General features: G+C 46.3%; 1 protein-coding gene across 4 annotated transcripts in view; it reads right to left on the bottom strand.

Annotated features, from left to right (window-relative positions):
* Nucleotides 1-460: 460 nt before the first annotated feature.
* The window catches only part of ankrd50l (ankyrin repeat domain 50-like), a 40,602-nt gene continuing 25,279 nt past the window's right edge, over nucleotides 461-15,783 (bottom strand). For all 4 annotated transcript variants that reach the window (XM_043692572.2, XM_087988506.1, XM_087988503.1 and 1 more), the window contains exons 3-5: nucleotides 12,905-13,134; nucleotides 8,719-12,263; nucleotides 461-6,545 (exon numbers count right to left, since the gene is read on the bottom strand). In XM_043692572.2, the coding sequence (XP_043548507.2) occupies nucleotides 8,722-12,263; nucleotides 12,905-13,134 (3,772 nt within the window). In that variant the 3' untranslated portion in view covers nucleotides 461-6,545; nucleotides 8,719-8,721. The remainder of the gene's footprint in view (nucleotides 6,546-8,718; nucleotides 12,264-12,904; nucleotides 13,135-15,783) is intronic.

Here is a 15,783-nt window from a genome sequence, read left to right on the forward strand (position 1 = left end):
TCACGCCAAAAAAGGAGACTTTGGGGCTGCTTGATAAGGTCAGTTTTGTGAAAGAAATGAAAGAAGTGCAGACACTTTGAGGCTGATACCACAGATTAGGGTCTGGTAGAGTGAAGAATGTGCAGCTGAGGCCAGAAGTGGAAAAAAAACAGAAACTTCTTCAATATTGAGATAGGGAGGAGCAACAGCTTGCTGAAATTTGAATGAGGAGAGAATTTTCAATTAAAAGCAACAGTGAACACAGCCAGTGTAGGCCAAAAATCAGAGATATGAGACAGCAGGAAAAGAGGTAGGTCTCAACATAAGAACACAAATTCTAAATTTATCTAACTCTTTCCTCCTTAAGTTTTATTTTAAATCGCTGAATTAGAATTCCTTCAGAAAGATCTTCATTATTTTACTGAATTTCTCACTGTAAGATACATGTGACAATAAAATCATTCATTTATTAAAAAAATAATTCATTCAAAAAATCATTTATTCATTCTTTCATTCAAAGAACCTTCACTGTGGTCAGCAGCAGTATAATAGATAGTGAGGTTCCAGTTGTACTACTCAGTGTAATTATCATTGCAATGTTCAAAACATTTTATTCTTTGAGTTTAAACAATGTGAAATAGATAATTAATTGAGTAGCATAATGAATTGCCCTACAAAATATGTTTTTGTTATACGTCTGAGTTTATACATATTAGGATGATTGGTGTGTGATTTATATGTACCTAAACTTTTTTTCTGTTTGGATTTTAAACTAGTGACATATGGGTGTCGGGCATTATTATGAAGGGGTTTAAACATTAACTAGGTCAGTCTTGAGGAAGGAGATGTGGCTGTGGTCCTGAGCTGGGGTAGGTCAGTCTTGGAAAGGCTCGGAAAGGAACTTGCAAGTATAGTGTTCCCGTGTATCTGACCTTCAGATGAAGTCGTGGTGAATTTCTAAAGTGCATGTTGCAGGTAGTACACAGCAGACTGTTGGTGGTGGAGGGAATGGATGCTTGTGGTCGTGGTGCCAACCAAGTGAGCTGTTTTGTCCTGGAGGGTATCAAGCATCTTAAGCATTGGTGGAGCTGCCTCCATCCAGGCAATTGCAATGAATTCCATCACACTCCATATTCCTGTGCCTTGTCGATGGTGGAAATGCTTTGGGAGTCAGAAGGTAAGTTATTTGCTGTCGTGTTCCGAGCCTCTGACCTGCTCTTGCAGCCACTTTGTTTATTTGGTGAGTCCAATTGAGCTTCTGGTCAATGGTGACCCCCACGATGTTGATAGTGGGGATTCAGTGATGGTGACACCATTGAATGTGAAGGGATGGTGTTTAGATTGACCCTTATTATAGATGGTCATTACCTGGCATTTGTATGGCACGAATGTTACTTGCCACTCATCAGTCCAAGCCTGGATATTGTCCAAATCTTGTTGCATTTGAACATGGACTGCTTCAGTATCTGAGGAGTCATGAATGGTGTTGAATATGGTGTAATCATTAGCAAACGTCCCTACTTTTGACTTTATCATGGAGGAAAGTTATTCATGTAACTCAGTGGGTCAAATGGCCTACCTCTGCTCCTACATCTTAGGATCTTAGGTCACAAGTTTGAAAGCTGCAAGTTCCTAGCCAAGCCACTCACCATCCTAACTAGAAAACTTATTGCTGTTCCTTCAGTGTTACTGGGTCAAAATCCTGGAATTCCCTCCTGAAGGGCATTGAGAGTCAACCTACAGTGTCTAGACTGCAGCAGTTCAACAAAGCAGCTTACCACCACCTTCTCAAGGGTTACTAGGAATAGGCAATAAATGTTGGCCCAGCCAGTGATACCCACACCCCATGACCACTTTTTTTTAAAAAAAATGACATTGCAAAATATGGAAATGTAAACAAGACTATTAGTGAGCCTGAAGGTATGCTCCAAATCCTCATGCAAGACTTTAATAAAAGCATTCATTAATGCCATTTTATCAACTGGAAGTTGTAGGTGGTTTAATCTCATTTAGAAGTCCCATCTTTATTGAGCAATGTTCTTATCACAACATAATTCTCATTCTTCTTCTACATTTAACCCAAGCTTAAATATAAAGATGTTGCTTGCTTTCCAAAACCGATTATATTTTAAAAGTTTATTATATCCCCTACCGACACTCTCCCAGTGAATAGATTAGTAAATCAAAAAATGTTTTCCAAATTACAAAGTGAATTTATAAGGAAACAGGAAAATGTTTCCACTTATTGCAAAGACTAAAACTTTGGTTTATAAATAAGAGTCCCAAATAAATCCTGTGGAGGACTTAGGGGAAACCAAGAGATTGCTGAGAATGCAACTCACTGTCTTAAAGAGTGGTGGAGGTGAGTAACACTGATGCTGGATAAACATGATGGAGAACAAATATGGCTTGCTGGTTAAGTGTGATTAAGAGAAATGACTGATGTGCAGCTCTATACTGGCATGACCCAGGTCAGTCCAATAACCTTTGTTTATCCTGTACTTTCCCAATCCATACAATAATGGCAAATCTTGGGCTTCAATTTTAGTTCCTTATCCACTCCCCAAATCCCTTGATTTCCTGAAAGACCTGAGAACCTGTCAATCCCAGCTTCAAACTCTAGACGATGACGATAACATATCCACATCCCTCAGCAAACAGAAAACAAGCTCTGCATTTTGAATGAACCATGTCCTCATCTCAGTCCTAAGTGACTGACCCCTCGCCCCGACACTGTGCCTGTGTTCTAGATTCCTAACCAGGCAGCTGGTCTCTCCATATTGACCTTATCAAAGACCTTCAAAATTTTGGATGCCTTAATTAGACCATTTCTACCAAATAAGATACCATACACCAGTTTACTAGACCTCTTCTCAAACGACAGTCTATAGATGATGAAAGGAGATATACCTCATGAATCTGTACCACTCCCATTAGAGAATTTCCCTTATAGCAATAGTCTCCACAGACTCCAGCTGAGTGGCAGGTATGCCATTTGCTGCAAGGATACTGTCCCGACTGTAAGATCAATCAAGGATATTACTCTCAACACATCTGCTTCACTCTCTTTCCCAAACTAAGAGTTAGTTAGTGCACTATCCATGTGTGAAACAAATGGGTGCATGCCACATTTGCTTCCAGCAGGAGAAGCAAAACACTGCTGCTCAGCAACTGTGTGCACCTGCATTTTCCATAGAGAATGGAGCTGCTCTGCACAGAGTGCCCAGCAGGTGGAAACAGTACCCAGAGATTGGCTGAGCTGAGAGTTTCATTGCTGTGAGATTTCTGAGTTTACATTCATCCCCTGCTGAACATACTGAGTAGAGGTGACTTGTTAAGATCCTGGGGAGAAAGGCAAAAATTATATAGTTGTTTTAAAATATACATGTCTCTTTCTGAGGCTGGCATTTATTACCCATCCCTAATTGGCATGAGAAAGTAATGGTGTGCTGCCTTGTTGAACCATTCAATGTGCTGGACACTAACTGAATGACCACCTCCAGGGTCAGTTTAGAATCAATCACATTGCTCTAGGTCTGCAGTGGTATATGGCCAGACCCAGTAAAGTTGGCAGATGACCTTCCCTAAAGGGTTTTCCCCATTCAGCAGCATCTCGGTTATTCTGATTTCAAATTCAGTTTTAGAATTGCATTTTCCAATATCCCATGTCAGATTTCAAATCACAGACCGGATTTTTAACAAAGCAACTGTGGTTAAGTAAAAAAGCATGAATCCCAACTTGTGTAAATAGCACATTGAGATTATGGTTCAGATAACTTCATAACCTTCTGTACATTTGGTCTCAATGCAAAGAGATTTGATCTCAGCCTGCAACAGACTGGTATCGGGAGCTATCCCAATATTTAATTTGATTTGCAAAAGTGGAAATCACATGATCTCAAGTATGCAAAATAGGAACTGGAGCCCAACTGATTCAAAGGTTCTGTTACAGGAAAAGGAACTTGCAATCTTACAGTACCTTTCACAAGCATAGGACTTTCAAAAGTTCTTTCTAGTCTTTGTACAGTAGTTAGTGTTACAAAGTAGGAAACAGAGCAATCAACACGCAGACAGCATTGAAATAATGGCCATGTCTGAAATACCTCCCCAGAGGCCAGTGTCCCATCACCAAATCACCGTTTATTTATACATGACAAGGTTTTGACACTAGTACAGCTCCCTCAGAGCCAGCTCTCAAGACTGTCAGCGTGTGGGACACTCCTGTTTTAACTGTCAGCCAGGGCTCCATGAATAGACCAGATTAACAACCTCGATCAGGGAACTCTGATTCTATGAGGTCCACCTGGCTGACAGCTAAGATCATGACAATGTCACCTGTTTTAGTGATGTTTGTTGAGGGATAAGTATTAACTCGAGGTCATTTGGGGCAGCTGCCCCCTGCTCAATTTCTAAAGTAGCCAGAGTATCAGCAGTGTGTACCATCTACAAGATGCACTGCAGAAATTCACCAAGGCTCCTTAGACAGCAGTGTCCACACCCATAACCACTTCCATCTAGAAGGACAAGGGCAGCAGATACATGGGAACACCACCCACTGCAAGCTCCCCTCTAAGCCACTCACCATCCTGACTTGGGAATGTATCGCTGTTCCTTCAGTGTCACTGGATCAAAATCCTGGAATCCCCTCCCTAAGGCATTGTGGGTTTATCTATAGGACATGGACTATAGCGGTTCAAGAAGGCACTACCACTTTCCTAATGGCAGTAAGGGACAGGCAATAAATGCTGCTCCAGCCACTGATCCCCATGCCCTGTGAATGAATAACAAAGTCCCAGAGTGTCTGCCCAGGGTTTGTGTGTCCTCTAGAGGGTGGAACATTGATTTTGAATCAATGCAGAGAATGTTGCGAGCTGAGCCCAGGGGATTGGTGCCACGTGCTAAAGGATTTCTGTCTGTTTTTACCAGTTCACATGGACAGCGTAGTGAATGAGCCAGCAGCAGTTTAGACACAAGAAAACAATGCACTTAAATCCAAAACCGTTGTATTTGGCATGAGAGGGAAAGAATCTCCAGTAATAACACTTTTATCTCAAAAAAATCCATGTATAAAAACCAGAAAGAGAGGAAACAGCAGCCAGCTGAATATTTCAGAAATGATCAGTAACCCTCCATACAAATGAACATCAGAACAGCACCAAAATTAGCAAATCAATTCAAGACTGCCCAGCAACCCCTGCTTGCCCCTCTAAAAACCACTATCAGAAATTTTACAGTACATGAGAAAATGGGGAGTTAGGGTAACCATTGAGATTTTTTCCCAAAGCCCAAATTCAGCCCCAAAGGTAATCTGGAATGCTGAGGTCAGGCTCAGAGGGTCAGGTGAATGCTTGTGAATCTCTCCCTAATTCCATCAAGAAACCCAAACGCCGCATTCCGTCTCCCAAACTCTGGGTCCAACATCTGTGACCTCCACTCAGGACTTAACTTGGTCAAAGTTCCCCTCCATTGGGGCCCTGGATTATCTTCATTGCTGTCCTTTTCTTGTGAACACTCTGTGAAGCAGTAATAACCAGATGTACCCATTTCAACATCCAGCAAGTACAACTGTGTATTTCTCTCAACCCGGGTAATGGCTCCCTCTCACTGCCCCCTGAGAGGTAAACAAGGGGCAATGATGAGCTGGCATATATCTGGGGCAGAGGAAGGTTGGTGGGCTGTTCCCCAGAGGAAATATTGGAAATTGTGTGGAGAGCAATACATTATGGGGCTGGAGAGTCCAGTTAATGCTGCACATAAACACAGCCTCCCAAACATATTCCCACCTCAGCCAACAAAACTATTGAAAACTTTCATCAATCTAATATAACCAGCACTCAAACCAAAGATGCAATCTGTGGTACTTGCATGATTCACATGAACAAATACATCACCATTAATCATCGACAACATCATGGGCACAACTAGTCGTGTCATTTGAACTGCTCGGATGGGCATATACACCATTATAATGATAAAACAGGGCACAGCTTGTGATGGGATGATGAGAATACTATAGGACAGAAGGTTGCTTCCCATCATTGCCAGTGGCATAGTGTGACTGTACTCCTAAACTCAGATGAACCTGCTCATATCGAACATAGTTTAAACTCCAATGTCTTGACCAGGGGTCAGAGAGCAATATCTAGAGGAGTAGAGGGAAGGGGTATCCACTCCAATCAGGGATTAGGACAAATCCCCACTGACCTTTCACACTCACTTCCCATGAGCATTAACGCTGAAGGAAATAAAATTAAGAAAAATAAAAATTGTATCCAGATTGCATCAGGAAAAGTCCCGAATACTGTACACACTGTTTTACAGCAGATGTAGGCCATTAAACATAGCAGACTGCAATTCATATTCACAGAATTATACATTGATATGATGACGAAAAGGTCAGTCCTTTCCCTGAATTACGTGGTGCTATCCCAGAGAACTGAGCCTGATGAATACTGCTGCCTCACTCTGACATCCCATCCTATGGCACAGAATAACAAACAAGCCAGGGAGCCCGAACCCAGTGCAGTGATTCTCTGTGCAAACAAACCAGGGAGCCCGAAGCATTCCTGAAAAAAGGACAGAAAGATCAGGTGAGTGAAAGCTATTTCTTCCTCATTGTCTCACTCACTGCTCTGTAACAGAAAAACAAAGAAAGATTTAACACACTCTACACAGCATTCAGAAAGTGCCGCACTGTCGGAGGTCAGTACCAACGGAGTGTCACACTATCTGAAGGTCAGGACTGAGGGGTCATTGCATTGCTGAATGGTCAGTACTGACGGAGTTTCACATTACCCGAGAGTCAGTACTGAAGGAGTGTTGCAATGTTGGAGGTCTGATGCTGAGGGAGTGCCACACTATCAGAAGGTCAGTACCGAGGGAGTGCTGCACTGTGGAGGGTCAGTACTGAGGGAGCGCTGCACTGTCGGAGGGTGAGTGCTGAGGGAACGTTGCACTGTCGGAGGGTGAGTGCTGAGGGATTGCTGCGCTATCAGACGGTCAGTGCTGAGGGAGCACCGCAGTGTTGAAGGGTCAGTACCGAGGGAGTGCCGCACTGTTGAATGGTCAGTACTGAGGGAGTGTCACATTATCCAAGAGTCAGTACTGAAGGAGTGTTGCAATGTTAGAGATCCGGTGCTGAGGGAGTGCCACACTATCAGAGGGTCAGTACCGAGGGTGTGCTGCACTGTCGGAGGATCAGTACTGAGGGAGCGCTGCATTGTCGGACAGTTGTCACACTGTCGAAGGGTCAGCACTGAGGGAGTGTCGCAATGTTGAAGGGTCAGTACTGAGGGAATGCCACACTGTCAGAGGGTCAGTGCTGAGGGAGTGCTGCACTGTTGAGGGTCAGTATTGAGGGAGTGCTGCACTGTCAGACGGTCAGTGGTGACAGGGCACCGCACTGTTGGTTGGATCAGTGCTGAGATCACTAGTCCAGATGGCTGTGCACCCAGCAGGTCATACCCCATCAACCATATCCAGTGTCACATTGACAACACCATTATAGCACTAAGAGGTAACAAGCAGAATAAGTAAAAGGGAAGCAGGGGATGTAATATATTTGGATTTTCAGAAAGTGTTTTATAAGATACCCAAATAAGGCTACTTAATAAGATTAGAGTCCATAGTGTTGGGATGATATATTGACATGGATAGCTGGTTGGCTAACTAATATAGGACTCCGAGTTGGGATGAGGGGAACTATTTTCAGACTGGCAACCTGTGGAAGGCCAAGAATCAGCACAGTGGTTTTCAACTCATTTTTGAATGAGGAAAGTGAATGTACTATCGCCAAGTTTGTTAATGACACAAAATTACAGGGGAAGGCAAGTAGTGAGGGTGACACAAAGATTCTACAAAGGGATTTAAACAGTTAAGTAAATGGGTAAAAAAACTTGCAAGACAAGACATAATGTGGGAAAATGTGTGGTTATGCACTTTAACAGGAAGCATAGACAAAGTAAATGTTATTTAAATGGAGAAAGTCTTTAGAAAGCAACGGCATTGAGGGATTTGGAAGTCCACAATCATGAATCACAAAAAGCTATCATCCAAGTTCACCAGGTACTAGGCAAGAATGGCCTAATGGCCTTCTTTCAAAGGAAACGTAGTGTAAGTGTAGGGACGTATTGCTGAAACGATACAAGGCACACATCAGGCCAGAACTGGAAGACTGGAAACAGTTGTGGTCCCTTATACTGGCCTTGGAGACAGTCCAGAGAAGGTTTATTCGGCTGATCCTGGGTATGATGGGATTTCTTTATGAAGGGAGGTTGGACTTTTATTTAATGGAGTTTAAGAGAATGACAGGAGACTTTATGGCAATATGCAAGACTGTTCGAGGCCTTGACAGCGCAGATGTGGAGAAGCTGTTTTCCTTTGTGGGAGAGTCTAGGACCAGAGGCCATCATTTCAGCAATGGGTCACACATTTAAGACAAAGCTGAGGAGGAATTTCCTCTCTCGGGGGGAGTGAATCTGTGAAATTCCTTTACCACAGAGAGCTACGAAACTTGGACTTGAAGTATATTTAAGGCTGAGACAGAATTTTAATCAGTAGTGAAATTGAGGGCCATGGGGAAAAGACAGTAATGAGAGTTGAGGATTATCAAATCAGCCATGATCTGATTGAGTGGTAAGACTTGATGGACTGAATGACTTCCTTCAGCTCTTCAACTCTTTTCGCTTAGCACAGCCATTGTAATATATCCAGTCAGTCAGTGACATAACAACAGCTTACCCCTCATAACGGTGTTTCCTTCTTGTAATTAAAACCACTCGTCGGGCCCTCGAATTGAAGTTTGATAGCTTGTTTGAGATTTAGTTCAGGATCCAGGGTTGTGATTGTGATCAATGGTTCCATCATCACTTTCTCTACTGCACTGGTGCTGTTCAGCTTCTGGGGAGAGGCCTTTGGGCCCCTGGGATCTCTGCCGTGAGACTTGCTGAGGATTCCATTCTGTTTCTCCTCCAGCCCTGAGGACACAGTTTGTTTGTCACGGCACCAATAAAAGGGGGAGATTTCCCGCTCAGTGTGCAGTTTGTTGTTGTCAACTGATGTTATGAGTGGTGATCCAATCTTTGAGCTCCCCTTGGTGATTTCAGCTTTGGACGTTTGCTCTGGGACACTGGTCAGAGCAACTTTCCCTGATGCTCCCTTCTTGCCCTTGGGACTGGTCTGTGTCAATTCAATGCCCAGCACTGGGCTCGATAAGCATGAGCTCCCCCCATGTCTGCTGGGGCTCTTTGCTGACTCTGATATGGCACTGGTCTGTGAGCTGACTTTGGGTTTGACCAGTGTTGACGAAGGAGAGGTGAGGATGGAGTGCCGGCTGCGGCTGCGAGGCAGAGAGTGTTGTTGGATCTGTTGAGTGAAGGTCAAGCTATCGATGGGCACTGTCTGGTCAGTGGCCAGGGAATGGGAGGTGGAGGAGGTGACAATGGAGGAGTTTTTGGAACTTTTCAAAGAGTTGTTGGACATGAGAGACTTGCGATGATCCACAGTGGAATCTGGGGACCCAGAGGGAGAGCTTGTTGCCCCCATTTGTTTTTTCTCACTGACCATGCGGTTGGTAGAAAGCGTCTCCACAGCCACCACACTGGGACTTCCCGAACTGTTGGATGTACCAGAGGACAGAGTCTTCATGGTGGTGGTGTGTTGCTCCCCTTTCTGCCCAGGCACTGGTGCCATATAACCGTTGAATGCCGGTGCACCAAATTTCTCTAACAACTTCATGATTTTTGTCTGCCCACGTTTGGCTGCCACTCTCATTGGGGTGCGGCCATATGAGTCAGCATGGTTAGGATCTGCTCCCCTCTCCACAAGGATCCTTACCACCTCAGTGTGACCTTCCTGGGAGGCTATGCAGAGGCCGGTGGCTCCCTGGTTACAGGCATGATCAATAGGAACGCCACTTTCAATCAAAAATTGCACCACAGACGAATGGCCTTGCCAAGCTGCTGAATGCAGGGCTGAGCGATGGTCATTATCCAAGGCGTTCACCTCTGCTCCATACTTGACCAGTAACTTTACCAACTCCAGGTTACCCTGCCAGCTACACACGTGCAGAACTGTCCGTCCGTCCAAGTCCCGTGCCTCCAGGTTGGCAGCTCCTTCATCCAGGAGCAGCTGCAGCATCTCCATCTGGTTATCCAAGGCCAAGAGGTACAGCAAAGGCCTCCCGTCTGCATCCTTCACATCTACACTTGCCCCTTTGCTCAACAGCATCTTCACCACGTCCTTGTGACCTTCAAGAGCTGCAGAACACAACGCTGTTCGCCCATCATAGCCTCGCCAGTCCACAGGAGATTTATATCCCAGCAGGACCTCAACGCACTGGCAATGGCCTTCCTGAGCTGCCAGGATAACTGGGATCCTTCCATCATTGTCCACTTCTGTCACCCTGGCACCCTGCTCAATTAGTGCCAGACAGACAGAGCAGTGACCCTCAAAGCTGGCCATGTGAAGGGGTGACCAGCCCATGTCATCGCGGTGGTTCTCATCCAGACCTCTGTCCAGGAGGGTCTGGACCACCTCCGTGTTGCCATGAGCAGCAGCAATGCTGAGTACGGTTCGACCTTCACTGTCGATGGTGTCCACAGCCGCACCCCAGAAGAGCAGAGCATTGACAACAGCTGCATGGCCCATGGAGGCTGCAGCCAGGAGTGGTGTACGCCCAGTAGAGTCTGCCTCATCCACATCGGCTCCACCCTCCAGCAGCAAATCCACTACGTCTGCGTGACCTTCGTATGCAGCCACCAAAAGCGGGGTGAGGCCATCGCGGTCCCGGTGCCCCACCTCCGCACCCTGCTCGATAAGCAGGCTCACCACATTGGCATAGCCACGGCTGGCAGGTACACAGAGTGCTGCCACAGACAGTGCTGAACGCCCATCTGCATCTCGGTGATTAATGTCAGCACCGTGGTCCAGCAGGATCTCCACCATCTCTCGGTGACCCATGTAGGCAGCAGCAATCAGTGCAGTGCGTCCATCGGTGTCCACCTTGTTGACGTCAGCCCCATGCCGTAGCAGGGTGAGGGCAATGTCTTCATGCCCACCCCAGGCAGCAGCCCGTAGCGCAGTGCGATGGTCAGTGTCAACACTGTCCACCTCAGCTCCCCCAGACTCCAGCAGCACAGTGACAGCTTCAGAGTGCCCTCCCCAGGCCGCTGACCGCAGTGCAGTCCAGCCTTCCTGGTCAGCATGATTGATGTTGGCACTGTGTGAAATCAGGCAGTGAAGGACTTTAGTGTGGCCCATGCGAGCTGCCAGGGTTAAGGGTGTCTGTCCTTGATGGTCTTCAGTCTCTAGATCAGCCTGCCTGGACAGCAGCAGGTTGACCACCTCCAAGTTGCCACTATAAGCTGCGTTGGCAAGCAGTGTGCGCCCATTTGAATCACGCTGGTGGACACTTGCCCCATTCTCCAGCAGCATCCGGATGGAATCCTCCCTCTCCAGTGCGCGGTGAATGACTCCCGAGGAATCTGTTCCCTCCCAGTCAGCCGCGTAGGCACCGGCTTTGACCAGCAGCTGCAAGACCTCCTGCTCCACCGGCAAAATGGAGGCCAGGGAGTCTCGGCTGACTGGCGCCCCACTCCACACCATCCACAACGCCAGGCAGGAAGGCTCAGGCTGGAGCTGGGAGTGGACGAGGTGCCGGGCGTATTCTTGTACCTGAGCAGCGGTCAGTTCCTTGGCACGGCAAGTCAGAGCCATGGCCAGCATGGCATGCCCCTGTGCCACATTGCACAGGTACTTCTGAGTGCAATATTTAACATCCAGCAGCCACTCAGCAAAGCTGTGGTGAAAGACAATCTTGGTGCCCCCTTCCCCATCTAGCAGGAGTTTGGACAACATCTCCATCTTGCGCTGGAAATCATTGGCTGTTAAACAAGTACCTTTGGTCCACACAGCTTCAAACAACTGCCGGGGGGTCAGAGGTCTCTGGGCAGCCAGCATCACATTGAGAATTGGCTGGATCTTGGTGAACTGCTTGCGGGTGAAGAGTCGCTGGCACAGCCAAAGGTAGAGGCCGTTGAGGGTGCCAGGAATATCACGAATCTCACGCAGCATGATAAAAGTATCCAGCACCCCGTCCAACACTCTCTCCAAGTATAGGAAGCAGCCATTGCTCTTGATGTGAAGCTGATTTAACATCTCCGCAGTGTCACGGCTCAGGTGCTGCCTCAGAGCTTCCTCCTGGTCTAATCGGCACAGAATGTACTGCTGCACGTCCTTCACAATGTGGGATTTACGGAGATCGTCCAGGCAAATTTTCCGGAAACCTGTCAAAAATAAAAGCAGGTAAAATGAGTAATTTGCTGCTGGCTCCTGTAGAATGGTCATGCAAAACACGGACAGGACACGCAACTCATTCAATCCAAAAGCAAATCCATTTTGCCTTTGGCCATCTCTTTGAAAGAACGATCCAATTCACCACTTACTCTTCCCCACAGTCCTCCAATTCTTTTTCCTTCCAGTTATTTCTCTAATTCCCTTTAGAATATAGAACATGACAGCGCAGTACAGGTCCTTCGGTTGTACCACCCTGTGAAACCAATCTGAAGCCAGTCTAACCTACACTATTCCATTTTCATCCATATGTTTATCCAATGACCATTTAAATGCCTTTAAAGTTGGAGAGTCTACTACTGTTGCAGGCAGTGCATTCCACACCTCTAGTATTCTCTGAGTAAAGAAGTTACTCTTGATTCTGCTTTCTCCTCAGGCATCATGCTCCAGATTATAACACCCCACGCCTTCAAAAAACTATCCCTACCCTACCACCCGCTCGTATTCATTTGCTGATTCTCTTCAATCTGTGACCCTTTGGTGACTAACCCTCCTGCCCCTGGGAACAGGGTCTTCTGTTAAAACTTTCTGCCAATCTGAACTCCTTGATAAACCTCCCCTGGACCATCCTCACCTGAAAACATTCTGCTAATTGTTTTATTTTGTTTTCGAGCTGAACATGCCAGGAGTAACCAGGACGGGAAGAGTTCCTGGTGATTGGACAGAAGCTCAGCGATGGTCCCACTCTTCCCAGAAGGCTTCCAGTCGGCATCTTTGAAGATCTCCCCTTCATCGATGGAGTCCACGAGCAGCAGAAGATTCTGTGATGGGGGCTGCAGGTCCAGCAGAGGAAGAAGGAGAGCTCTGTGTGAGGCAAAGTGGAAAGGTGAGAGTCTATCTGAGACACTTCCATCCTTATTTCAGGAAACCTAACTTTCATATAGAAAAAGCCAGCCCTGACATGTGAACACCATACCAATAGCTCACAAAACACTGCAGACAGGCAGGGGAAATGTGTTTATGGACTGCAGCTAGAGAAAGCAAGACTCAAAGAAAGAGGTGGATTTTGGTCAGGGTGTGGGCTAAAGGAACATCCACAAATGTTGGGAACACTTGAGACAACAGAGTGAGAGGAATAGAGAGAATGATGAGATAGTGAGAAGGATGGGATAGGGGCTAGAGGAACTTACAGAGATAGAGAGGGGTGTAGGGGCTAGAGGGGGTTACAGAGGTAGGGAGGGGGTGTAGGGGCTAGAGGGGGTTACAGAGGTAGGGAGGGGATGTAGGGTCTGGAGGAGGTTACAGATAGAGAGAGGGGGAGAAGGGACTGGAGGGGGTTACAGAGGTAGGGAGGGGATGTAGGGTCTGGAGGAGGTTACAGAGATAGGGAGGGGAGAAGGGACTGGAGGGGGTTACAGAGGTAGGGAGGGGTGTAAGGGCTTCAGGGTGAGGAGGGAGGGGTTAGACCACAGAGAGCTTTGAAATCTAGGGTCAGAATTATAAAATTGAGGTGTTCCTGAAATGGACATGCTGATATGTTAAGGACAGCAAATGTTTCTCTTCCTCAAAAGGCAGTCGATGCAGAATATTTCTAAGGCAGAATCGATAGATTCTTGATTACCAAAGGGTTGAAAGATTATTGGGAGAGGTGTGGGTTGAGGTTAAAATCAGATCAGCCGTGATCTTGTTGAATGGTGAAGCAGCTCGAAGGGCCGAGTGGCATGCTCTTATTCCAACGAGCTTATTGTTGGTAGAATGTGGAAGGTAGCCTAGAGAGATCTGGAACCGAGGAGACTGGAGCTTTGGTGAAAGTTTCAGCTTTGGTGATGAGCTGAGAAAGGGGTGAATGTGGTGATCCTAATGTAGGGAATTAAAGTGGCCTTGGTGATGGAGGATGGGGAGGAAGACTGAGACACAGAAAGCGATTTGATAATTGAATAATGCATGAAACATAGTCGTGTGTGTGTGTGTGTGTGTGCAGGAAAGATCACAAGCCAAATCGAATCTACCCCTCCAATTCACACTGAGTGTGGCTCAGGGAGACCTGAATACAACTGAAGACAAAGACAACCAAATGGTCTCATGTTCAGTTGCACTTTTCACTTGTAACCAGGGCTGGGCAGAATGCAGCAAGAAGCACATGTTGAGGGAACTGATGAAAACCTGCAGCATCATGTACATCTGACCATCGCTGGCTACATAGGGCCTGATAGGAAAGGAGCACATGACTGACCAGACTTATTACAATAGCTAATGACCCTGAGCACACAGTGAGTATCCGAATCAGCTAACACTGGAATGTGCTCAACAGACATCACACATTCCTCACATTCTCGCCCTTGTGTTCAGCTTCAACATCACACTCTGCAGAAACTTGTCCACCTCCCAGGACAGGGAGTGTACTGGGTGGGATAAGGGTAAAGCTCCCTCTACTGTTTTAAACTGAAAGTAAATCTCACTCTATACTGTCCTCATCAAATGCTCCTAATTATCTGTTGGTGGGATCTTACTGGCCACAAATTTAACCTTGCCGTTTTCCAGATTACCGCAGTCAGCACTCGATGGTTCTATGATTTTAAAAGTGACTGCTTTCGACTTTTGAAATTTTTGGCAGTAAAGTGTGCTGCTGCTCCTCGATAGTGAATCTCAAAACAGAACCCCAAAAGCAGCAGGAGTGGCTCACCACACACACACGCACGCACGCACACACACACACACACCCCACACCTTACTGTAAGACAGAGACTAGTTTTTCTAGCCTGATGTGACACACCCTGACAAACTGACTCAGCACCCAGTCACATCACGGCAACTCTCAGACTGCCTGAGCCAATGCAGTCAGGGAGAGGTTACAATGAATCATCGTGACCTGCCTTCATTTGGACTGATCAATGCCCAAAACCTGAACTCCAATAAAATTCCACCTGTCCCCAAGCTCAGAGAGAATCAGAGAGAAAGGGCGCACAGTCCTGAAGTTCATAACCAAAGAACAAGGTCAAAGTGAGACAGTGAAAGCCCAAGACTGACAAAAGACAGTCACACTCCCCTCACACTGAGATGGCACCCTCCTCCAATTCCCCAGATTTACTCGGACCATCGCCCTCCCGGCCCCCAGACTGACCTGGACCACTTCCCATCTAAGTGATTCCAATTTTGCTCAAGCTCCTTGATGCCACACTCAGTTAAACATGACCTTATAAATCAGAGGTCAGAATCTCATCTCGAGGTCACAATTGACACCGATGTTGTGAACTATCTAGTTCAGCCTCAGATGGGGGCAAGTCTGTTTGGAGCACTGTGAAAATGCGTTTCTGAAGCTGTATCAGAATAACCTTCAATTCAATGTCTGCCGCTGACGTGATACCAGTAGCGATATAAAAATAAACAACTACAGAAATCTGAAATAAAAACAGAAAGTGTTCGAGGAACTCGGCAAGTCTGGTAGCATCTGGGAAGAGAAAAACAGAGTTAATGTTTCTAGTCTGGTTTGACACCTGTATTCTGAAGGAGACT

This window comes from Chiloscyllium plagiosum, unplaced genomic scaffold (assembly GCF_037043375.1).
Source record: "Chiloscyllium plagiosum isolate Xiang-an unplaced genomic scaffold, Cpla_swu_hap1 HiC_scaffold_6, whole genome shotgun sequence".
Classification (NCBI taxonomy): domain Eukaryota; kingdom Metazoa; phylum Chordata; class Chondrichthyes; order Orectolobiformes; family Hemiscylliidae; genus Chiloscyllium; species Chiloscyllium plagiosum.